The 25,090-nt window shown below is 38.3% G+C and overlaps 1 protein-coding gene across 1 annotated transcript; it reads left to right on the forward strand.

The window, feature by feature from the left end:
• The first annotated feature begins 3,484 nt into the window (after positions 1-3,484).
• Positions 3,485-24,711, forward strand: EIF5A2 (eukaryotic translation initiation factor 5A2). The gene is made up of 5 exons (XM_019959671.2): positions 3,485-3,624; positions 4,290-4,483; positions 5,025-5,129; positions 18,886-19,017; positions 19,902-24,711. The coding sequence occupies exons 2-5, from the start codon at positions 4,319-4,321 to the stop codon at positions 19,959-19,961; spliced, it is 462 nt and encodes a 153-aa protein (XP_019815230.1). The 5' UTR covers positions 3,485-3,624; positions 4,290-4,318; the 3' UTR covers positions 19,962-24,711.
• The last annotated feature ends 379 nt before the right edge of the window (positions 24,712-25,090 follow it).

Raw genomic sequence — 25,090 nt, forward strand, 5'->3', positions numbered from 1 at the left:
GCTGCAGTCACCATCTGCAGTGATTTTGGAGCCCCAAAAAATAAAGTCAGCCACTGTTTCCACTGTTTCCCCATCTATTTGCCATGAAGTGATGGGACCGGATGCGATGATCTTAGTTTTGTGAATGTTAAGCTTTAAGCCAACTTTTTCACTCTCCTCTGTCACTCTCATCAAGAAGCTCTTTAGTTCTTCTTCACTTTCTGCCCTAAGGGTGGTGTCATCTGCATATCTGAGGTTATTGATATTTCTCCCGGCAATCTTGATTCCAGCTTGTGTTTCTTCCAGTCCAGCGTTTCTCATGATGTACTCTGCATATGAGTTAAATAAGCAGGGTGACAATATACAGCCTTGACGTACTCCTTTCCCAGTTTGGAACCAGTCTGTTGTTCCATGTCTAGTTCTAACTGTTGCTTCCTGACCTGCATACAGATTTCTCAAGAGGCAGGTCAGGTGGTCTGGTATTCCCATCTCTTTCAGAATTTTCCACAGTTTCCTGTGATCCACACAGTCAAAGGCTTTGACATAGTCAATCAAGCAGAAATAGATGTTTTTCTGGAATTCTCTTGCTTTTTTGATGATCCAACGGATGTTGGCAATATGATTTCTGGTTCCTCTGCCTTTTCTAAAACCAGCTTGCACATCTGGAAGTTCACGGTCACTCACCCTTAACATGTTGGAAGAGTTTACAAAAAATTGGAATTAATTCTTCTTTAAATGTCTGTTATAATGCACCAGTGGAACCATCTGGTTCCGAACTTTTCTTCGTTGGGAGCCTTTGATTACTGACCTATAATTCTTCCTACTAAATGATCTGTTCAGATTTTTCATGATTCATTCTTGGTAGGTTGGACATTTCCAGTAATTTATCGATTGTTATATTTCAACTGAACAATACCTAGACCAGAAAAAGAGGGCCAAGACCTTTATTTCAGCACCCTGTAGTTATTTCTTTAGCAGCATTATATCTGTTAAAATTGCTAGATTGTATCCTGCACTGGACAGCAAGTACCTAATGAACAACAGGCTGTCCTGATCAACACAGTCATTCCAGAGCTGAGTGTACTAAGATAAAAAGTAACCCTCATTTTTCATGGATTCCATATTTATGAATATACCTCATTACTAAAGTTTACTTGTGACCCCCAAAATAAAATTTCGCTGTGTTTTCTTGCTCATTTTTTGACATTTACAAAATAGGAGAAGATTTTAGTCAGTCAATACACATTTTCCTGCTGCTGCTGCTGCTAAATCACTTCAGTCGTGTCCAACTCTGTGCGACCCCATAGACAGCAGCTCACCAGGCACATTTTCCTAGCTAAGGTCAAAGAAGGCAGTGCTCTGCCTTCTTGTTTCAGATATCAAACTGTAAACAACTGTTGTTTTCACAGTCTATTTGTGTTTCTTTTTGCTTTTTTGTGACTTTCGTTGATGACTTGGTTGTTTAAAATGGTCCCCAAATATAGTATTGTAGTGCTCTCTAGTGTTCCTAAGCACATGTAGGCTGTGATATGCCTTACAGAGAACACACGTGTTAGATAAGCTTCCTTTGTACATGAATTACAGTGCTGTTAGCTGTGACTTAAATGTTAATGAACCAATTAAACACAGTGTCTTCAAACAGAAGCACACATAAAGCAAGATTATATATGTTAGCTGACCAAAATGTGATGCTCACAGGAATGTAATGTGTACTTCCTCTAGTAGCAACAGTTCAATATTCACTAATCCAGTGTTTCAGCAACTTGACTAGAATCAACTATATTTGTTGAATGCATGAAGCTGGATCATTTGATTCCAAACCCAAAGCTTGTGTGACTGCAGTATATGGTGGTATACAGGCAGCATGCAATAGTATATGGTAGTAACAGTGATTGTGGAGACAAGCTTCCTTAGAGTTCAATCCTGGCTCTTTGACTTGCTAGCTGTCTAATTTGGGGCAAATTATTTAACTTTTCTCTGCCTTCTTCCACAACTGAAAGCACAGACAAAATAGTTGCTAATAGTTGCCTGGGCTGGGTGCTGGGGGAGGGGACTGACCACAAAGAGGCACAAAGAAAGTTTTGAGAAATATTCTGCACCTTGTTTATAGGTTTACAGTGGTAGTTACAAAACTGCCTATGTTTTTCAAAACTCACAGAACTTAAAAGGCTAAATTTCACTTTGTATAAACTCTAACAGTAAATTTGAAGGTTTAAAAAGGAGTAACAGTCAAGATTAAAGGAATAATGCACATAAAACATTTACTGCACTACCTGCTTATATACTCTAAATATTTGTAACTTTCTAACAATAACAGGGAAAGGTTAGGGGGTATGAGGAAAAGCAGAGTGGACTCCTGAACCAGGGTCCTAATCTGGCTCTTTCACATATTAGCTACATGCTGAGCTCAGTTTAGGGTGTTCACTTGCTTACTGTAAATCTGACTGGACAACACACGTGAAACATCTGTGTAAACCATGGAGTCACATAGAAGAGTGAGAAATGGAATTTTTCATGAGACAGCAGTACAAAATCACAGGGCCACATAAACTGGGGTTTTAAGGCCATCTCTGCAAGGTAGTAGAATTTGGTGGGCTGTGAAACCACTGAGAAAAGGAGAATGCGTCTCTTTTTAAGAAACTCGGTCCTAATCCTATTCAAGTCACTACTGGCTCCTATTAATTCCAAGACAACCCAACTGGCCTAATGAGGTACAGGCATACCTCAAACTTGAAGGAATCCCAATGCCAGGAGGATGTAAGAGCTGAGTTTGGCAGCACATCTTTCTGCTGGACAATGCAGTAGGAGTCAGACACCATTTGCCTCCAAAACTCGGTAACAGCCTCTGATGTGAGGAGTGTGAGGAGAGAGTTAGGTCATTTCACCGCTGCTTTTTAGTTCGTGGATGTCTCAGGAGTTCTCTCCCTTGAGAGCGGATCAGCAGTGGCAGCCGCTGCTGGAATCTCATAGTGGGCGACTGGTGTCTCCCGTGAAGCCCACAGTGGGAGCCGGGTAACACCATACTGCACTCAGGCTCTTCCTCAAGTAAAAAGCATGGTTTGGAACGCCAAGTAGGGCTTCAAGTTGGGCCAGAAGTTGGAACCCAAAGTTCCCTCCAAAGCCACGAGATACACTCGTTGAATTCGCACGCCTTGTGAGTTCTGACAGCCGTCACATGACAACTACCACAACACCGGAGGGCACGGGCCATCAAGTGCGTGGCTTGGTTTCCGTTCAGTTCGACAGGGACCCTAACTTAATTGCACCTGGAAGTTTGAGAGAGCAAGTTTCCTTGCCGGCGAGTTTACCCTCAGCAACCGAACTCCATAAAGTGCTCTTCACGCCGGAAGTGCACTAATCCGCAGCACGTGGGGTTGCCAGGGCGCTCTTCACGTGACTGGGCGGGGCCTCAGGAAGCTTATAGCCAATGGTAGCGCGAGAGGGCGGTGCCTATGACGCGCCGGGACCTATCCCGGAAGTGGGGCTGAGGTGGGGGCGGGAAAGGGCGGGGAGGCCGGGGTGTGGAAAGTGTGGCGGCCCCGCCCCGTCTCTTGGAACTGCCGCGGCCGCCACAGCTGCCGCCGCCGCAGCTGTGCGGGACCGGCGCGGGTGCGCAGGCAAAAGGCTCTCTTTACCTTCTGAAAGGTGAAGACTCGGGGAAAAGGTGGTGGGGCTGCGACCGGAGCGAGGAAGGGCTGGGGTAGGCAGCCAGAGCCGAGCCCCGACCGAGAAGAGGAGGAAGGATGGATGGGGGACCGAGGCGAGCGCGGGACCCGCCAGGGCTCAGGCCCGTGAGGCGCCGGGCCGGGGATGTCGGCAGGACAGAGGGTGTCTGAGAGGTCGAAGTGACGCCGCTGCAGGCTGGAGGGAGAAGTGTGCGCCCACTGCCCGAGGGCCAGGTGCTGATGGCCAGGTCCTGTTATCCCCATCCTTCGCAGGGATGTGCGGCCTGGGCTGGGTCCCCCGCACTGAGGATCCGGGCGGCGGCGGAGGGCCGGGCGGCGCGGTGCGGGAAGGTCGTCCGGCGGTGGGACGGTGGGGGCCGGGATTTGCTGCCCCCCGAGCGGGTGAGCGCCCTCGGCGGGTATTCCCCAACCCCAGCGAGCTCTGCTGCGACTTCCCTCCCACCTCCCCAGCAAAGGATGGAAAAGTTTGTAAGGCCGGAGTTAGAAAGTGCCCACTATTCCGGGTGGGTGTTCTATAAATGCAGAAATAATAGATCCATGATGCTTGGCTCGTAACTTGTCCGAAATGAGGCGTTTTCCTGCTTGCATGCTAGTTGTTAAAAAGCAAACAAACTTTTTGCATAGTACCCTCAGAAGAATCTCCCCAGCCCACCATGGCGGATGAAATTGATTTCACTACTGGAGATGCTGGGGCTTCCAGCACTTACCCTATGCAGTGTTCCGCCCTGCGCAAAAACGGCTTCGTGGTGCTCAAAGGACGACCATGCAAGATAGTGGAGATGTCAACTTCCAAAACTGGAAAGCACGGTCATGCCAAGGTAAATGCCCTTCCTGGTCTGCCTTGGCGTTGGGGTTTTGATCATTTGTATTCCATTACAGAACATGAGGTTTCTGAACTTGTAAGTGTATAAGAACACATTTTTATTCTTCCCACAATTACTGGGTGATCGGCTATTTGAATACTGAAAGGTAGCATTTCCTTCCTGGGCCCAATAATGTTTCATTAACTGGGAATAGAAACTTTCCTGAATCCTAGTGACTTAGGCGATCTATTTTACAAATGAAAAAACCTGTTCTAACATCATTCTAAGGAAACTAACCTCATTTTTCTTAAGCACTTTTATGATTGAGTTACTAGACTGTATGATATTGTGTCTTGATATGTCATGATACTGTTTAGTTGTTCACTGCTTCTCAGTTGTATGACCACTACTTTTTTGTTTTAAGAAAGTAAAATTAGATGACCTTGAAAGGAGAAAGAATCTGTCATAATCAGCATTGGTATTATGCTTCTGTGTATGTAATGAGTGATATCTTGGCAAAGATTAAACAGATTTCCTGTTCTCCCTTCTCTGTTAGGTTCACCTTGTTGGAATTGATATTTTCACGGGCAAAAAGTATGAAGATATTTGCCCTTCTACTCACAACATGGATGTTCCAAATATTAAGAGAAATGATTATCAAGTAAGTATTAATTTCCTTTAAAATATTACTTGTTTCCTAAAGGTGCAAATACTTTCTACTGTCAGTTGTAATTTAATAAAACCCACAAGTAGTTTTATAGGTTTTTCTAACCCATTATTAGGTACTGCTTATCTTAGAAATTGAAGAAATATAGTGCTGTTTAACACTTGTATTTTATCTAGGATGACTGTTAGTTTGCCCTTTAACATTCTTGCATTTTAAAAATTTGAACACTTCCTATTTTTCAGATCAAGTGACTCCATATTGTGAGTCCAGTGTTTAGTAAAATTACTATTCTCTTTGCTGTAAATCATTTCAAGTTTAAATAATTCCCTTCTAGGTAATGTATTTTTTTTTTTTTTACCTTACCAGACCTAAGATTCTCAAGAAATTTTTGGAATTCATGTTCCACCAACCAAGTTTGTATGTATTAAGGAATGAGTGTCAGAATTTGGTGTCCTTAAATAGGGAAATAAGTTGAAAGCCATAAATACAAAGGACAAAATGTATGGTCACTGAATAGGTGAAGGAAATAAAAAAAAACACTTTGTAGTTTTATTTATATTCAGTGACCATGCTGTGAAATTATAGGTATAAACTGCAACTTTTAGCTCCAATTATACATTTAGATAAGTCATGTTTAATGATAGCATTTTCTTGTTTGGAGTATTGATAGTAACTAAACCACTGACCTCATAGGATGTGGAAACTCAGATTAATCATAACTAAAGTCTTTCTTGAAAGTCTTTAATTTCTTTATCAAACATGCTATATGTAGAACTCTTTTCTATTCATTTTACATAGTGAAAAATACAAATGTGATGCTCAATTTGTTTTACCCAATTTAAACTGATTTCTTTCCATACCTAATATTGTGTTTATAATTTTTAAAGAATGTTACCATTAACTGCAATATCCAATGATTTCCTTTTAGTTTTTGTCCACATGTAAACATATTTTTTTGGAGAAGGAAATGGCAATCCACTCCAGCACTCGAGAGAAGGAAATGGCAATCCACTCCAGCACTCTTGCCTGGAAAATCCCATGGACAGAGGAGCCTGATAGGCTACAGTCCATGGGGTCGCAAAGAGTCGGACACGACTGAGCAACTTCACTTTCAAACATATTTTTACACAATTTTAATCTAGTAAGCAGTTTTATATTTTCATTTTCCCTCTTAATAAATGTTTTCTATTGTTGTTAAAAAGTCTGTAGAAATTTGAATTGTCTTAGTAGAATAGTAGAAAGTTTTTTTTTTTAAGTCAGGCAGATCTGAGTTTCAATCTAGTCCTGCCACTTTCAAGCTGGGTGATCTTGGACAAATTATGCAATGTTTCTAAGCCTCAGTCTTCCCATCTACAAAGGAGGGATAATATGAAGGTTAAAAGATAATATGTACCCCATAATTACCTCTTAATTAGATTTATGCCCCAAACTATTTTTTCCTATATAAAAACTTCACTTAATCACTTATTCTTGGAGTACTTAGACATTGCATACAGTGCTGCTGCTGCTACTAAGTCACTTCAGTTGTATCTGACTCTGTGGGTGCTCGGTAAACATTTGTTAAATGCATACATGATTATTCAATGAGGTAAGGATGGTACAGCCAACTAAAGCTAAGCATAGAATTTTCTTTTGCCAAAAATGAATTTCTGTTTTCATCCTTAACATGTGAATGCTTTGAATATGCAATATTCATTCGGTATATAATGCTTTTGCCTTTGAATGTTTCAGAAAAATAGTAGTTCAGATGACGATCACTGTGATTAAATTAGCCAATCATTGATTAGAACTCAGGATCAACATAAAGGAAAATTTGGGTTTGAGTTGTATTTTGGCAGGACCAGAACTAGAATGAGGGAAATGAGATTAGTAAAGCCCTTGCCTCAAGCACAAAATTTTACATAAAGACAAGACCAGTAACAATGCCAAGCAACATAGGGGCCTAAGTCAGAAGGGAAAAATCAGAAATTCTGATCTTGTCTGAAAATTTGTTCATTATAGAATTTTTGCATTCTAATTTTTAAAAATACTACCTTAACCCGATCACTGAGGGTTTTGTGTGTTTGTGTGCACATGCACACCACCTTAAATTCTGCACCCAAAACAAGTGCCTCACTTGGTTCACTGTAGTCCCAGCGCTCAGTATATGGTCTGTGTTGCAGAGCTGCTAAGACAATGGCTCAAGCCTAACAGTCTAGGATCAGATCCTTTCTTTGGCACCTACTAATTACATGACGTTGTTTGACGAGTTATTTAATCTCTCATCTGCCTTTTTGTATTTATAAAATAAGGATAAGAATAATAAACTCCTCGTGAAATCACTGTAAGGATTAATTAGTTAATTCTTAGAAAAGTGCCTTGCAGAGTGAGCACTCAGTGATCACACCCCTTCATTATCAAGGCAGCATAGAATATTTATTTCTGTTCATTTAAAAAATTAGTTTGATGAACCCTTCCAGTTATATTCATTGTGCTATGGAAGGCAATGGCACCCCACTCCAGTACTCTTGCCTGGCAAATCCCATGGACGGAGGAGCCTGGTGGGCTGCAGTCCGTGGGGTCACTACGAGTCGGACACAACTGAGCGACTTCACTTTCACTTTTCACTTTCATGCATTGGAGAAGGAAATGGCAACCCACTCCAGTGTTCTTGCCTGGAGAATCCCAGGGACGGGGCAGCCTGATGGGCTGCTGTCTATGGGGTCTCGCAGAGTCAGACACGACTGAAGCGACTTAGCATTAGCATGGTGGTCTTCACTATCCAAGTGGCTTGATTCAATTTCTACTTATTATTTGGCTACTTGTAGTCCTTTGTGTTTGCTGAATTCAGTATTTCAAATGCCAGTTTGGCAGTCAGCTGAAGTGAAATATATACATATGTGTGTGTGTATTCGTTATAATTAAAAGGTAAATCTTTGTTTAAGAAAATAAAGGTATTTATAATTTTATGTATTTTAAAATAAGTTCAAAATGAAAGAAAAATTGTCTTCTGAATTCCATTCCAAGATATAGCTGGAATTGCTAATTTCCATCCTTTCTCTCAAAACTAGTTATGGTTGTCTGGGGCTCACTGATAGTGTAAAATATAAATACACTTAAACACTTTTGGGAATCCCCAGACTCTTAAATACAGAAACGCTTGTTCAAACTCTGCCACTCCCTTGAATCATATTGGTTTAGAAAGTTCTATGTTCCTGTGCACCACACCACAAGTTAAATGCATTTTCATCATTCACTAAAGTTTTATTTGTCATTTAAAGATCACTTTTTAGAAGGAAAGCTAATCACTACAGGACATGTTAAAGTATAGATTTTGTATCTTTGGATTATTGGTGAATTTCCAAAACTGTGAATGTTAAATCCTAGTATATTCTTCAAATAAGTGTATGCCTTTTGTATAAGGAGTCGAATTTTGTTACTGCAACTTAAAATAGAACAACAAAGAAAATAATGATGCAATGAATTCTCTGTGTTTGAAGTCTTTTTATACTTTTTAACCTGTTTGTGGAATCTTTGTGTTCCCTGGTAGAAGCAGTGTTTCTTTGGAATAGAAAACCTCTAAATCAGCAGATCCCAGTGTTGCAGGGAGAAGAAACAGATATTTTGCTACAGGATCAGTGAGGGTAATAGTGAGAAGAGCCTTCTACCTTTGGTTCCTAGGCCTGTGTATTTTACCTTTGGGAGAAATAGTACCATATATTGGAATATATTGTAACTTGTAAAACAGCACCCAGGCGTGCATTGTCCAGCAGGTGGCAAAGATGAGTAGGCCAATGCAAACTCTCTTAGAATGATGGGAGTACATGGAGCAGTGAATCCTCTGAGTGTTGTCCTGCTGTTTTTTATTTCGCCTGTCAAATGAATTTTTTAGCCAGAAATGACACTGTGTGAGGTTCTGAAGGAATGTGACAGTTTATAAATCCACAGATGAGATTTCAGCAGAAGCACTGCAGGCAGCAAAGGCAAATTTATATGTAAAGTAAGAATATATTGCAGTGAGCACAAACTGCTGCCTCTTCCATGATGGAGGGAATATACTATCACCAGGCAGCTGGCTCTTTGCCCTAGGTTCAGTTCAGTCGCTCAGTCATGTCCAACTCTTTGCGACCCCATGAACCGCAGCATGCCAGGCCTCCCTGTCCATCACCAACTCCCAGAGTCCACCCAAACCCATGTCCATTGAGTCCGTGATGCCATCCAACCATCTCATCCTCTGTTGTCCCCTTCTCCTTTCTCCCTCAATCTTTCCCAGCATCAGGGTCTTTTCAAATGAGTCAGCTCTTCGCATCAGGTGGCCAAACTATTGGAGTTTCAGCTTCAACATCAGTCCCTCCACACCCAGGACTGATCTCCTTTAGGATGGACTGGTTGGATCTCCTTGCAGTCCAAGGGACTCTCAAGAGTCTTCTCCAACACACAGTTCAAAAGCACCAATTCTTCTGGGCTCAGCTTTCTTGTCCAACTCTCACATCCATACATGACCACTGGAAAAACCATAGCCTTGACTAGATGGACCTTTGTTAACAAAGTAAGTCTCTGCTTTTTAATATGCTATCTAGGTTGGTCGTAACTTTCCTTCCAAGGAGTAAGCGTCTTTTAATTTCATAGCTGCAATCACCATCTGCAGTGATTTTGGAGCCCCCCAAAATAAAGTCATCCACTGTTTCCACTGTTTCCCCATCTGTTTGCCATGAACTGATGGGACTGGATGCCTTGATCTTAGTTTTCTGAATGTTAGTTTTAAGCCAACTTTTTCACTCTCCTTTTTCACTTTCATCAAGAGGCTTTTTAGTTCTTCTTCACTTTCTGCCACAAGGGACATGTCATCTGCATATCTGACATTATTGATATTTTCCCGGCAATCTTGATTCCAGCTTGTGCTTCATCCAGCCCAGTGTTTCTCATGATGTACTCTGCATAGAAGTTAAATAAGCAGGGTGACAATATACAGCCTTGATGAACTCCTTTTCCTATTTGGAACCAGTCTGTTGTTCCATGTCCAGTTCTAACTGTTGCTTCCTGACCTGCATACAGATTTCTCAAGAGGCAGGTCAGGTGGTCTGGTATTCCCATCTCTTTCAGAATTTTCCACAGTTTATTGTGATCCACACAGTCAAAGGCTTTGGCATAGTCAATAAAGCAGAAATAGATGTTTTTCTGGAACTCTCTTGCTTTTTCCATGATCCAGCAGATGTTGGCAATTTGATCTCTGGTTCCTCTGCCTTTTCTAAAACCAGCTTGAACATCTGGAAGTTCACAGTTCACATTTTGCTGAGGCCTGGCTTTGAGAATTTAAGCATCACTTTACACTAGTGTGTGAGATGAGTACAATTGTGCAGTAGTGTGAGCATTCTTTGGCATTGCCTTTCTTTGGGGTTGGAATGAAAACTGACCTTTTCCAGTCCTGTGGCCACTGCTGAGTTTTCCACATTTGCTGGCATATTGAGTGCAGCACTTTCACAGCATCATCTTTGAGGATTTGAAATAGCTCAACTGGAATCCCATCACCTCCACTAGCTTTGTTCATAGTGATGCTTTCTAAGACCCACTTGACTTCACATTCCAGGATGTCTGGCTCTAGGTGAGTGATCACACCATCGTGATTATCTTAGTCATGAAGATACTTTTTGTACAGTTCTTCTGTGTATTCTTGCCACCTCTTCTTAATATCTTCTGCTTCTGTTAGGTCCATACCATTTCTGTCCTTTAATGAGCCCATCTTTACATGAAATGTTCCCTTGGTATCTCTGATTTTCTTGAAGAGATCTCTAGTCTTTCCCATTCTATTATTTTCCTCTATTTCTTTGCATTGATCGCTGAGGAAGGCTTTCTTATCTCTCTTTGCTATTCTTTGGAACTCTGCATTCAGATGCTTATATCTTTCCTTTCCTCCTTTACTTTTTGCTTCCCTTCTTTTCACAGCTATTTTTAAGGCCTCCTCAGACAGCCATTTTGCTTTTTTGCATTTCTTTTTCTTGGGGTGGTCTTGATTCCTGATTCCTATACAATGTCACCAACCTCCATCCATAGTTCATCAGGCACTCTATCAGATCTAGTCCCTTAAATCTATTTGTCACTGTCACTGTATAGTCTAGTCATAAGGGATTTGATTTAGGTCATACCTGAATGGTCTAGTGGTTTTCTCCACTTTCTTCAATTTCATTCTGAATTTGGTAATAAGGAGTTCATGATCTGAGCCACAGTTTGCTCCCTGTCTTGTTTTTGCTGACTGTATAGAGCTTCTCCATCTTTGGCTGTAAAGAATATAATCAATCTGATTTCACTGTTGACCATCTGGTGATGTCCATGTGTAGAGTCTTGTCTTGTGTTGTTGGAAGAGGGTGTTTGCTATGACCAGTGCGTTCTCTTGGCAGAAATCTATTAGCCTTTGCCCTGATGCATTCTGTACTCCAAGGCCAAATTTGCCTGTTATTCCAGGTGTTTCTTGACTTCCTACTTTTGCATTCCAGTCCCCTATAATGAAAGGGACATCTTTTTGGGGTCTTAGTTCTAGAAAGTCTTGTAGGTCTTCATAGAACTATTCAACTTCAGCTTCTTCAGTGCTACTGGTCGGGGCATAGACTTGGATTACCGTGATATTGAATGGTTTGCCTTGGAAACAAACAGAGATCATTCTGTTGTTTTTGATTGCATCGAAGTACTGCATTTCAGACTCTTTTGTTGACTATGGTGGCTACTCCATTTCTCCTAAGGGATTCCTGCCCACAGTAGTAGATATAATGGTCATCTGAGTTAAATTCACCCATTCCAGTTCATCTTAGTTTGCTGATTCCTAGAATGTCAATGTTTACACTTGCCATCTCCTGTTTGACCAGTTCCAATTTGCCTTGATTCATGGACCTAACATTCCAGGTTCTTATGCAATATTGCTCTTTACAGCATCAAACCTTGCTTCTATCACCAGTCGCATCCACAACTGGGTATTGTTTTTGCTTTGGCTCCATCCCTTCATTCTTTCTGGAGTTATTTTTCCACTGATCTCCACTAGCATATTGGGCACCTACCAACCTGAGGAGTTCCTCTTTCAGTATCCTATCATTTTGCCTTTTCATAGTGTTCATGGGGTTCTCAAGGCAAGAATACTGAAGTGGTTTGCCATCCCTTCTTCAGCGGACCACATTCTGTCAGACCTCTCCACCATTACCCATCCATCTTGGGTGGCCCCACACGGCATGGCATAGTTCCATTGAGTTAAACAAGGCTGTGATCCATGTGATCAGATTGGCTAGTTGTCTGTGATTGTGGTTTCAGTCTGTCTGCCCTCTGATGCCCTCTCTCAGTGCCTACCGTCTTACTTGGGTTTCTCTTACCTTAGATGTAGGGTATCTCTTCATGGCTGCTCCAGCAAAGCATAGCCGCTGCTCCTTACCTTGGACGTGGGGTAGCTCCTCTCAGCTGCTGCCCCTGACCTCGGGCATGGGGTAGCTCCTCTTGACTGCCACCCCTGACCTCAGGCCCCTGACCTTTGCCCTAGGAAATAGTGCCATATCAGTGACTCTGCGTTGGTCTGTGCTCTGAGGTACCAGCAGCAGCTGTAGTCAGTAGTGGCTGTAGGTCACATCAGCCTTGGTGAGAAAAAACCTGTGTCAATTAGCTTATGCCACAATGGCCAGTCATTGATAAGCCAGTTAAGCAAGGACTGAGAAGACTACAGTAAGAAACTAAGTGACATTTGCCGATAGAATCATCTTGTCACCTGTCTGCCTCCTCAGTGGCATGTCCCCTGAGAGACCCCTCAGGTACCAGGTACCAGAGAGGCCCCTCCAGGTACCACTCTCCCAGACCTTATTGTCAGCAGTTTTCCCGTCTTGTTCTTTCAGTGTGGTTGAACTTCCATACAGACTCTTAGCCATTGCCCATCATTCGTGTAAATCTAAACCTTCAGTTCTTTATCCTCTGAGTCCAGTGCATGAAGTTTTCATCCTCACTGTCTCTCCAAGTAGTTTCATCAGACCATGCATAACCATCTAGAAACCACTCTGGCTTTTTTTATTTTTCAGTCAGCTGCGCATAGGGAACTCCCCCCATAAAGCCACTGGTATGAGTTGAGGGGGAAGTGGTGGATGTTGCAGAAGGTACTTTCTGAGTCTCATACAGCTTGCCTGTGCTTTCAGGACCTGCTCAGGTTGGTCTCATATATGCAGCTTGCACTTGATGATGAAGTGGCGCTATGCATAACCAGTTTTATGGCTTGATGAGTCAGATAGCACTCTAGTTGATAATAGTGTTATTTACTTGTGTTGTTTGATAACAGTGGTCAAGCATTCAGTTCCTTCTTGCCCAGTCTCCTCCCCATGCCCCCCTCCCCCCGCCGCCAGGGACCAGCAGCTCTAAAGAAGTAGCTTGAGAGTGCTGGAGGAAAAGGAAAAGGAAGGAGGAGAAGAAAGGAGGTCTTACTTAAAAGTCTGACTATTTTGAAATATATTGAGAAATAAAATTAAGTTCAGAAGTTAGGGCTAAGAAGGCACCTGTGGTGATGCTATTCCTTCTCCAGCTTTCTGCTGTTGTGTACCAATAAATTACAGGCAAAAAGTTGCCCCATAATTTTCCTTTTTCATGTTCTTATATGACCACATCATGGACAGAATCTCCAGTCACTGGCTTTCTCCACATACTTCCTTTCATACTTCCTTTCAGTTCATGCTTTGTTTCCTCAGCTCCCTGTGCCTCCAGCTATTTAGTGGTTACAGTGCTCTTTCTAGAATTCTGATATACCATAGCATTTTTATTTTTTGCTTTTTATAGTAGACATTTTCAAAATATGATGAACCTCATATAACCATCATCTGCCTTAAAAAATTATCAATACATAGCAAATCTTATTTCATTTATACCCCACCATCTACTTTTATTTCCTGTATCCTCTGTCTCTTGATTATTTTGAAGCTAATTCCAGATATTATGTTATTTATCGTTTCATCTGCAAATATTTTGATACACATTTTTAAAAGGTAAGGGCTGTAAAGAGCAAGATCAAAGCACACTGTGGTACCTCAAAAATTAGTAATTCCTTAATGTCTTCAAATATCCAGTCAATATCTACATTTTCTTAATTGTATTTGTGTTTTGCTTTTTCAGATGTGATAGTTTATTGTTTTTATTTTGTAGTTTTTCTAAATCAGGACCTAAATAAAGTCCACACAGTGAAATTGGTTGAGGTATCTCTTAAATCTGCTATATAGGCTCTCCTCTCTCATACATGCATTTGAGTCTCTCTTTCCTCCCTTCCTTATTTCTCTCTCTCTCTCTGCCCCCTCTCAATTTTTTGATGAAGAATGTTGCTCTATAGACTTTCTCACAGGCTTTATTTTGCTAATTGCATTTTCCTTGTTCTTTAACATGTTCCTTTGTCCCACATATTTCTGAAAATGGATAATTAAATGTACAGATCTAGTTTAGATTTTTATTTTTTTCATCTTTTTTCTTTAATAAGAACTACTCCAAAGGTGATGTTCTGTGCAGTCATCAAGTAAATGAATCTTATGGTTTGCTCTTTTGTGATGTTATTAGATATGTAATAACTGCCTCAATCCATTAACTTATTAGGGAAGACAAAGTAATAACAATCAGTTATTCTTTAAAAAAAAAAAATAAAAGCCAGAACACTTCTATAAAGAGAAATTTTCCTTTAGCTTTTTTGATTACCCTTGCAATAGTATATAATAGGAAAGGCAATATAAATACTTGATTCTTTGCCTTTAATTACCAGTTTTCAAAATTAGTTGGTTCTCTGGCTTTTATTGAAGATGACCAGTGAAATGTTTTTTTGCCACTTTGAACTCAAGCATTTAAACACATTTATGTTTCAATATATTATAGTTATTATCATTATTCATTCTCAAATTGTTCTATCTTTGGCCAGAGGGCCCTTATTTCAGTTAGCTCCTGAATCCCTTTGATATGGATTATCATGCTTTCACATCTTGTATGCTTCCTACTCTAGACCTGGAATTATCCATTTTCCCAAGAGCCCTATGGAGAGAAATAACACCATACATTGTATTCTTTTAGTAGGGAATAATAGATACCACATTCTGGTACTAGTATTTTGGGGGTATGGTATAATTTCAGATGTCATTCAGTAGCTTGGTATGCCACTGCATGATTGACTCTTCTATTACAAGTTTTCTGACCCTGCCCTCTCCTGTCTCCTTGCTTACCACTAAGAAAATGATTTTTCTACCAAAAAAAATTCTTCAAAACATTTCAAAGTTACCAAATGAGTATTGTTGTTCAGTCGCTCAGTTGAGTCTGACTCTTTTCAACTCCATGGACTGAAGCACACCAGGCTTCCCTGTCCTTCACCATCTCCCAGAGCTTGCCTCAAGCTCATGTCCATTGAGTTGGTGATGCCATCCAACCATCTCATCCTCTGTCATCCCCTTCTCCTCCTGCCTTCAATCTTTGCCAGCACGAGGGTCTTTTCCAACAAATTGGCTCTTTACATCAGGTGGCCAAAGAATTAGAGCTTCAGCTTTAGCATCAGTCCCTCCAGTGAATATTCAGGATTGATTTCTTTTAGGATTGACTGGTTTGATCTCCTTGCAGTCCAAGGGACTCTCAAGAGTCCTTCTCCAACACCACAGTTCAAAAGCATCAATTCTTTGGCACTCAACCTTCTTTATGGTCCAGCTCTCACATCCATACATGACTACTGAAAAAATCATAGCTTTGACTAATATTGACCTTTGTAGGCAAAGTTACATCTCTGCTTTTCAATATGCTGTCTAGGTTTGTCATAGCTTTTCTTCCAAGGAGCAAGCCATCTTCTAATTTCATGGCTGCAGTCACTATCCGCAGTGATTTTGGAGCCCAAGAAAGTAGAGTCTGTCACTGTTTCCATTGTTTCCCCATCTGTTGGCCATGAAGTGATGGGACCAGATGCCATGATCTTCGTCTTTTGAATGCTGAGTTTTAAGCCAGCTTTTTCACTCTTCTCTTTCACCTTCATCAAGAGGCTCTTTAGTTCCTCTTCACTTTCTACTATAAGGATGGTTTCATCTGCATATCTGAGGTTATTGATATTTCTCCCAACAATCTTGATTCCAGCTTGTGCTTCATCCAGCCTGGCATTTTGCATGATGTACTCTGCATATAAGTTAAATAAGCAGGGTGACAATATATAGCCTTAATGTACTCCTTTCCCAATTTTGAAACAGTCCATTGTTCCATGTAAGCTTCTAACTGTTGCTTCTTGACCTGCATACGGATTCCTCAGGAGGCAGGTAAGATGGTCTGGTATTCCCATCTCTTGAAGAATTTTCCAGAGTTTGTTGTGATCCACACAGTCAAAGGCTTTAGTGTAGCCAATGAGTAGATTTGCTTACAGTGAAGGATCAGAAGGAAATACTTAGAATTATAACTCTCTCCTTACCACCATCTCCTTCTGACTGTATAGAATCAGAGAGGGCTTTGAGGAAAGATTGAAAAAGTTGCACAGTAATATGTTTGAAACACAAAAATGACACCGTTAGCTTTTTTTTTTACAAGATTGAAAATTACAAAAGGGGAAATGATACCTTGAAAGTGGAAAAATCTGGCAGATACTACTGTAGCCAGGTAATCAAAGTTAATATCACCAGTAATAGGAAATAGACATTATTTACCTCTTGATGTGATACTCTGAGGACACATCATTTATGCAGAAATCCTTCCAAAAATGCACTATCTTATTCATTAAGAAACTGACAAACTCAAACTAAGAAACATTCTATAATTCAATGAATCTGTGCTTGTCAAAAACATCAGTGTCATGAAAGACGAAGGATCAGGAGCTGTTCCAAATTAAGAGACTGAACTGGTATGATAGCCAAAAAGATACCAGGCATGATCCTGGAGCTGGGAGGGAAAAAAAGACAATACTGCAGCTTTGAATACAGACTGTATATTAAATAATATGTTAGCAATATTGAATTTCCTGATTTTGAAAAATAAACTGCAGTTATATGAGTATGTCCTTGAGAAGAACACATTATTGCTAAAGAGTCATAATGTTTGAAACTTACTCTCAAATGGTTCAGTAAAAATAAAAGAATAAGAATGTGTATGGAAGCATTTTATATATTCCATATATACTAGAGATTTTTAAAAAAGCACATGGTTAAATGTTAACAAAGAATAAATTTAAGTAAAAGAGAAAGGATTTTATTGCATTACTTTTACAGCTTTTCTTTAAGAAGATCAAATAATTCATTATTATTATTTAATTTCATTTTTCTATAGCTTAGTTTTTTGAAAATTTTAATTTTATTTATTATACCAATTTATTTTAATGCTTATAAGCAAATACTTTAGTAGATGTTTTATATGTCTGTACATTTTTGTATTTGAAATGCTTTATAGTTCATCCCATGGCTTATGAATGCTATGTTATGAATTGCTCTTAAAAAATAAAATACCATATAAATTTCAAAATACCAATATTATTATTTGGCTAATGTGGTTCAGTCGCTAATGGAGTGGGAACCTTTAACTCTTAAAATTGACAAGTTCTACCTCAGGGAGTTGCTAAAGGAGCTAAAATAAAAACAATGAGCCTGTGGTTGTCTAAAAGTCACACTTCTGTCTCAATCTCCTTGCTCCCCTGCCCTTTTCTGCCAGCTATCTCACAAATGTTTGAGTGACCAAAACATTAAGTTGTTTGTGGTGGCTCAATAGGGTGGCTTTTTGTTTTTGAGATTATAGACATGTGCAAAAACTGAAATCTCCTGTGGTCAGTGCAGTGTCTGTGGAAAGCCATTGCCTGAGTTGGTAGCGCCATAAGGGAGCGCTCTGACACCTGTGGTCCGTGCAGTGTCTGTGGAAAGCCACTGCCTGAGTCGGTAGCGCCATAAAGGAGCGCTCTGACAGTCTATCTCTGGGGTATGCCTTTGTATGAAATAGTGGCTGAAGGGGACCAGGGACCGTGTCTCTGATTCCTTTTGTGTATCTCAGTGTTAGCATCTGGTGTGCTGGCTGGTTGCCTTTCATAAAACCTCTTGGAATTCTAGGCACACTGATGGTGTACCTGCTTTTAGAATAAATGAATGTGGCCTGCCAGTTTCCTCATACCTGTAATGAAAAAAATTCAATGATATCAAAACTATGTCTTTTTGCAGGTTAGGTTGATGACTGGGTTTGTTGCACTAATGTCATCAACAAGCTAATTTTTTTCTTTTTAAAAAAACCTAGTGTTGTTAGCAGTGAGCTGGAGACTAAAAATTTTCCACTTCAGTTTGTGTATAATCAAGTTATAAAACGTATTGTTTATAGTCATGAAAAACTGAAAATAACTTTTATGCCCATTAATACAAAAATGGTTAAATCAGTAACTGTCTCCATACAGATTAAAGAGATTAAGCTAAGTCCATATTTTCTAAAATTGAAAGATTTCTAAGACATATTTAAGTGAAAACAACTTGCTGAAAAATAACTCATTTATTTTTGAAAACAACTATATTTGTATTGTGTACATAAATGTAAATACTTCTGGATACGCTATTTTAAAAAAGCCAGATTGTTGAATAATGTAGAGATTTGTGGGGGGGGAAAGAATGCAAGAAGGAATGAACTTATACTTTTTCTCTATATCTATCTTCTACTTTTCTATGTGTAGCATTCTTAAGTACCAAGAATTTATTAATGTATTACTGTGTACTTATACAAATAAATGTAAATGGCAATTCATGTTAAAATTACAAAGGAGTGGATATAATCTAATCAGTGCAAATGATATAATTTCTTTCAATAGCTGATATGCATTCAGGATGGTTACCTTTCCCTGCTAACAGAAACTGGTGAAGTTCGTGAGGATCTTAAGCTGCCAGAGGGTGAACTAGGCAAAGAAATAGAAGGAAAATATAATGCAGGTGAAGATGTGCAGGTAAAGACCTATGGGGAGATTTTTTTTAAGCCATTTTATAAAAGCTTTGACCTAAATTAGCATAAAATACTATAAGAAATACAGCTGTTAAATAGTGCTGAAATGTTGAAAAGGAACTCTAGAACTAGGCAGTTTTCCCAGGATACCTTTTACCATGCCCATTCCCCAAAAAAGTATCAAAGTTCATTTTTTACTACATGGACACTGTCAATCCCAAATTTGTTTCGAAGGTCAGCCTGAACTATTCTGAAGGATGAGAAAGGATATTATGGGAATTCTAAAGAGTAAAGGTGACTTATTTTATCTTTGTTATGATTTTCAGAAGTATAACATCTAAGTGTTGTGGCATTTATACTTATTTTCCTGTTCCCTGGAAATTGTTTTAAAAACCACAGTTTAAGAAATTCTTCTCTAGAAAACTGTAGAGAAAGATGATTTGATCTTGGAATGCCTCTTTCCAAAATAAATATGTATAAAACATCCATGAGTACTCATCTCATCCTCTCCTTCCCTCACTGTATCCACAAGTCTGTTCTCTGTGTCTGGAAACATATACATGACCACATGCAAAATAGATGAGCAGTGGGAACTTGTTGTATGATGCAGGGAGCTCAAACCCAGTGCTCTGTGACAACCTAGAGGGGTGGGAGGAGGGTCAACAGGGAGAGGACATAGGTATACCTATGGCTGATTCCTGTTGATGTATTGCAAGAACCAACACAATATTTAAAAGCAATTATCCTCCAATTAAAAATAAAGTTTTAAAGTTAAATAAGCAGGGTGAAAAATAGATCCACAATTATCCAGTGTATGATGAATTAAATATATCTTATATAGATACTGCCTTTTGAATAACTTTTTACCTGCTTTTTTTTTCCTTCTAGGTATCTGTCATGTGTGCAATGAGTGAAGAATATGCTGTAGCCATAAAGCCCTGCAAATAAATGGGAACATCAGGCATGACCAAACTGTTTAGGTCTGGATCAACTACAGATCTAAAGTTTGGTTCTAAGTTGTCACCAAAGCTATGGCCTTCATAAGCAACCTCATTTCTTTTTCAGTTGTTTTGAAATTGTGCTGAGTTAGTTTTGTAGGCAATTAGCAATTTAAAAAAATAATCAAGATATATAACTTTTTTTTTAATTTTGTAGGTGTCTTTACTATATAACATTCCTGTGGTTTTCAGTATGTGAGTCCAAGAAACAGATGAGATAGCTTCAGCACATATGATTTGTCTGAGCAAATCATTCCTGAATTTTAGTTAAATGATAAATAAACCAGGGTTTTAAACAATGTAGCATCCAGTGGTATTGATGTACCACATTTAAGTTGAATTGCTCTGCATTAATTTCAAACTTAATATCATAGAATAAGTAGATTATGGATTGGAATTGTCAAAATTTCAGCCTGGGTGTGGCAAGTACAGATCCTTAAACAAAAATCATGTTATCAAAAGTGCCAGTTATCTTAGTAATCGTGTGCAGCCCACCTGTGTTACCTCAGTCATTCTGTTCTTTGCCAAATTTCTGGCAGACTTAGTATAATCTGTATTATGGTCATTTTAGTACTTTGTTGTGGTTAACAGAGGCGTTAAACTGTTGTGTGACTGTTAGCAAGTCATATTGTAAAGAAGGCCCAAAGGACAGTGGCAGAGGGTGTTGGTAAAAGCTGTAGCTTTTTATTTGAGCCCTTTGTAATCAGCATAAAAATAGGAAGTTTCTGTTTGCATTTTTAACTTTTGTTTTCTCTATTTAAAGGAGTGACATGCTTTACAGGATACTATGCAGTACTTTTTATCGATTATGTTCAATAGTTGATATTTGTAGTAATCACTCCTTTCTAGACATTTTTAAGTAGACTTTTTTTGACATCAGAGTATTTGTTCAACAAAAACTGGAAATTCTTAAATTATTTGGAATGCTTGTTAAATTTATGTATGTTTTTTCTAACATGAAAGTGAATCATAGAAGAAAAGTTACTTTATATGATTATTATTTAACTTAAGTATATGTATTTATCTGATTGTCATGTGACTTAATTCACTTAACTGGTATGAAATATAGCTAGGAAAGATTTCTATAAACTGAATTACTTTAAAAAGTATTTTAGGTGATTCTGTTAGATTTCTGTTCAGTCTTTTGGATCATATATCTCTCTATTTCCAGAATTCTAGGCATTATATCACAGGGTTTGTGAGGACTCAGTAACAGCCATTATATTGCAGTGAAACTTAGAACAAAATCACCGTTTCAGTAATACTTTCATTCTCTAAGACTGATTCTAAGACCTCTCCCATCATACATTGACTTCTAAAAGGCCTTTGTACCCTATCACCTAGAGGAAAATCTGCATGATGCTATAATCGGTCTACTCAGTGATTGGAAATAGCATTAGGAACAGAAGATCCCAGTTTTAGTTACTTAATTTGCCCACGTTTTAAATCTTGTATTGGCCTCAGCAAAACCACTTGGAGAAGAAGCAAGATGCTTTAAGGAAATGCAAGAGGAATTCTAAAGCACAAGAAATATTGATGTTGTAGTTAATCATTTTTTAGTATAACATTTTAGCTTTTGCCCATCTAAAGCACAATTAGTAATTAGGCTAAATTCTTTCATTTCCGGAATTCCATTTAGGTATCACTGCTCTAGTTTTTTTAATACTCGTGTAGTATGTATCTTACTTGTGACTGGTTGGCATCGTTACCTGCAGGAATTCCAGAAAGTTACCAATCTGTGCTTCTTGCTGGCCATTCATATGACCCCAGTTAACTACACTAGTATTCTGGTTTAGTATTAATTCTGGATTAGCATGCCCTTGTTCTTCCTAATTTATCAAACTTGACATAAATATATTTTCAATTGCAAGGTAAAGTATTTCAATTGCAAAGTATATATAAATTATGATAATGCACCTATACTTCATATATTGAATGGCAAAAGCTACTTATGCATAAGTATTTCAAGTACTATAATAAAGTGTAAATTCTCTTCTGACATATAATTATAGATTTTAAAGATATGGGACTGTTTATTTTCATGTAAGTCAATACTTGTTTCTCTTGAACAATATATTTCATTTAGAAAAGCTTTATAAATTGTATTAAAAGGAAGCAGGAAACATTTTTTAATAGAACAGAAAAGACTTCATTCTTTTTTGACATCAGAAATGTTAAAAGTTGATTCCTAGTATTTGTTGTACTTTTTTGTAGTAAATGTTAAATGTCACAGTTACCACGTGTAGAATGTAGACTGTCATCTTGATAGATTATACAGTGATATACCTTTTTGTCTGCAGGCATTTCACCAATTTATATACAGTATTATACTAACAAGTGGAATATTTGTTTCTTTCTAGAACAACATATTTTATTTCTACTGTGAAGACTTTGTTATATCTTATTTGCTACAAAGTTATATACCCTCTGAAACAGATCAAATTATTGCTACTTTGACTTAGCATTTGCATCATAGACATGATGTTTCTTTCATGCTCCCTTCCAAGGGCTGTCAAGTCACTTGAAATTGTTGCTAACTGAGCAACTTCACATTCACTTTTCACTTTCATGCATTGGAGAAGGAAATGGTAACCCACTCCAGTGTTCTTGCCTGGAGAATCCCAGGGACGGGGGAGCCTGGTGGGCTGCCGTCTCTGGGGTCGCACAGAGTCAGACATGACTGAAGCGACTTAGCAGCAGCAGCAGCAAGCTCTTGAATCCATTTCCATTTATGGTACAAAATTCTGTATGGATTCTTTGTAACTATTACCAAAACTCTCCTGCAGCCAGAGCATGAAATCTTTAATAGGAGATGCTGCAATAAAATGTTTAGGCTATAAAATTTGGGGATACAGTTTTTCATTAATAGCACAACATGTGTGCATATGTGCACATAGCTTTGTATGTTTGTTCTCTTTACAAAGTCCTTCCAACTCTTAAAAGTACTGTAGTCTGGTAGTGCCTCAAATGTTGGTAACTTTTTTTTTATTTACAACTTTTCCAGAATTTGGTTTTGTATTTTAAAGTTTCTCAATTAGATTATTTCTAGTTGCAATTTGAATGCATTGTTCTCAGGGCTGTTTGTGCTAAGAGCTGAAGTTTCCTTATTTTAAAGCTAACTGCCTGAAAGAATATTGTAAAATTTTCCCACATTGTAATACAATGATACATACAAATAAAAATCTGTAATATCAACACACTTAAACTATATGCTAAATATTCAAGAAAAAAATTGGAATATTGCTAACATGTATACTGGAATCTTGGCATATTTTTTTCATTTTAGAAAAGAATTTGGTGGTCTTATCTTAGAACCTTATCCTTAATGATACACCTGAAAGCATTCCTTTGGCATGGACCCCAAAGATAGCTTTGGAGCCAAACTTGGATGTGATTTTCAAAACATGTGTAGGGAGAAAAGAATTAAAATTCATAACACTTTTGGGGGCACATTAAAGTGTTTACAGATTGAATTCTGTATATGAACTAGTAACATTTATTATAAGAAAATATGACTCTTAAGCAGTATATGTACAAACTATAAGCATATATCCATAAACAGCATAATATTAATTGGTCAACAGTTTAAACTTGTCTGATATCTAGGCATGATATTTCATAGTTTTCAAGCCTTTTTTCCTCCCAGCATTTGGACAAGTAATAGGTAACAAAGACTTAAGAAAATTTCATTGTGAAAAACCTTAAAATTGAGAAAATTCAATCCATTAACTTTATTAAATTTTCTTTCTCTGAATTGGGCATATGGTATTATTTGATTTTAGCAGGGAACATTTGGATTTAGCTTACAGAACACAGATGTTCTATGGGAACATGACTTGAAGTTCTATATAATTTAATATTTTTTCATTAAATGACCATCTGAGCATCAACATAACTACCACGTGAGGTCAAGTGCCTGAAAAGTGCTGTATATATCTATACACGTTTTCCTTACATGAAAGATGCATCTTATAGCAATGCATATCAGGCTTTCACCTGCTAAAAAAACATTCTTGTTGCCCAACCTTACCATCCACCACTATTCCTGACTCCTTATTACAAGTTGCAACCTATTTTACAATTAAAAGAGAGGTTCCTTTATTTATATAAAGTCCCTAAAACTATGTCTTGATATTGGTAGACTTAAGTTTATCATAGTTCAAGATTGCACTTTTTTAAAACTCTGGATATAAACTTGATTCAGTGGTGACTATACAGCTTGTCATAAGTCACGGTTGTGATTTTTCTTGAGAGGAATCCTTTATGTGGTTAATATCTACTATAAATAAGCACTCTTGTGCTTGTTATAAAGAATAATGCAGATTCCTAGCTCTGTACTGTTTCTGTCCTTCTCTTCAAAAAGGAAATAGTTGAAATGGCATTGTCTAATCCAGTGGCACTTTATTAGTAATACATTTTATTTGTCATAGGTATAAGAGAACTCTTACCTGCAGAAACTCATATGTTTTAGCTAAAACTTTAAAATTGTAAGATATGTAGTATGGGTATTATTATAATTGTGTATTTTACATTTCAAAAATGGGTAAAATTCATATAGTAAGCCTTTGACTATGTTAAAATAATTGTGAAATCCTTTAAAATGTGGAATGTAAACTAATCAATTATAACTTTTTGTTACAATATATTTGTCTGTTAACTTCATCAGTTATATTAAATAAAAATAAAGTTAATAGCTTATACTACTCTTGTATATATACATTCCTAGAGACATTTTCATACTAGAAAATTAACTACTGTTAAAATCTAACTTGTATTTTGTTTGTTTTTCTATATTTTAGGTTCTTATTGTACAGCACCCTAGCTTTACACCTGAAAATGTTAATTTCTAAATTTCAGTTCCAGATTTAGATATACTTAAAAAAAAATCTTTTAAGTTTTTAATAGTTTTTAGAATATATAAAATACATGGTTCAAAATTCTATAGATACAAGAATAAATACATCTCTTCCTCCTCTTCCTGTGTATTCTTCCAGGGATACATAATGCAAGAGAGTTCAGTGGTCCCAACCCCTGATCAGGGTCTGAGGTGTTCCTTCCCTACCAGACTTGCTATTTGCT

This window comes from Bos indicus, chromosome 1 (genome assembly GCF_029378745.1).
Source record: "Bos indicus isolate NIAB-ARS_2022 breed Sahiwal x Tharparkar chromosome 1, NIAB-ARS_B.indTharparkar_mat_pri_1.0, whole genome shotgun sequence".
Lineage (NCBI taxonomy): Eukaryota > Metazoa > Chordata > Mammalia > Artiodactyla > Bovidae > Bos > Bos indicus.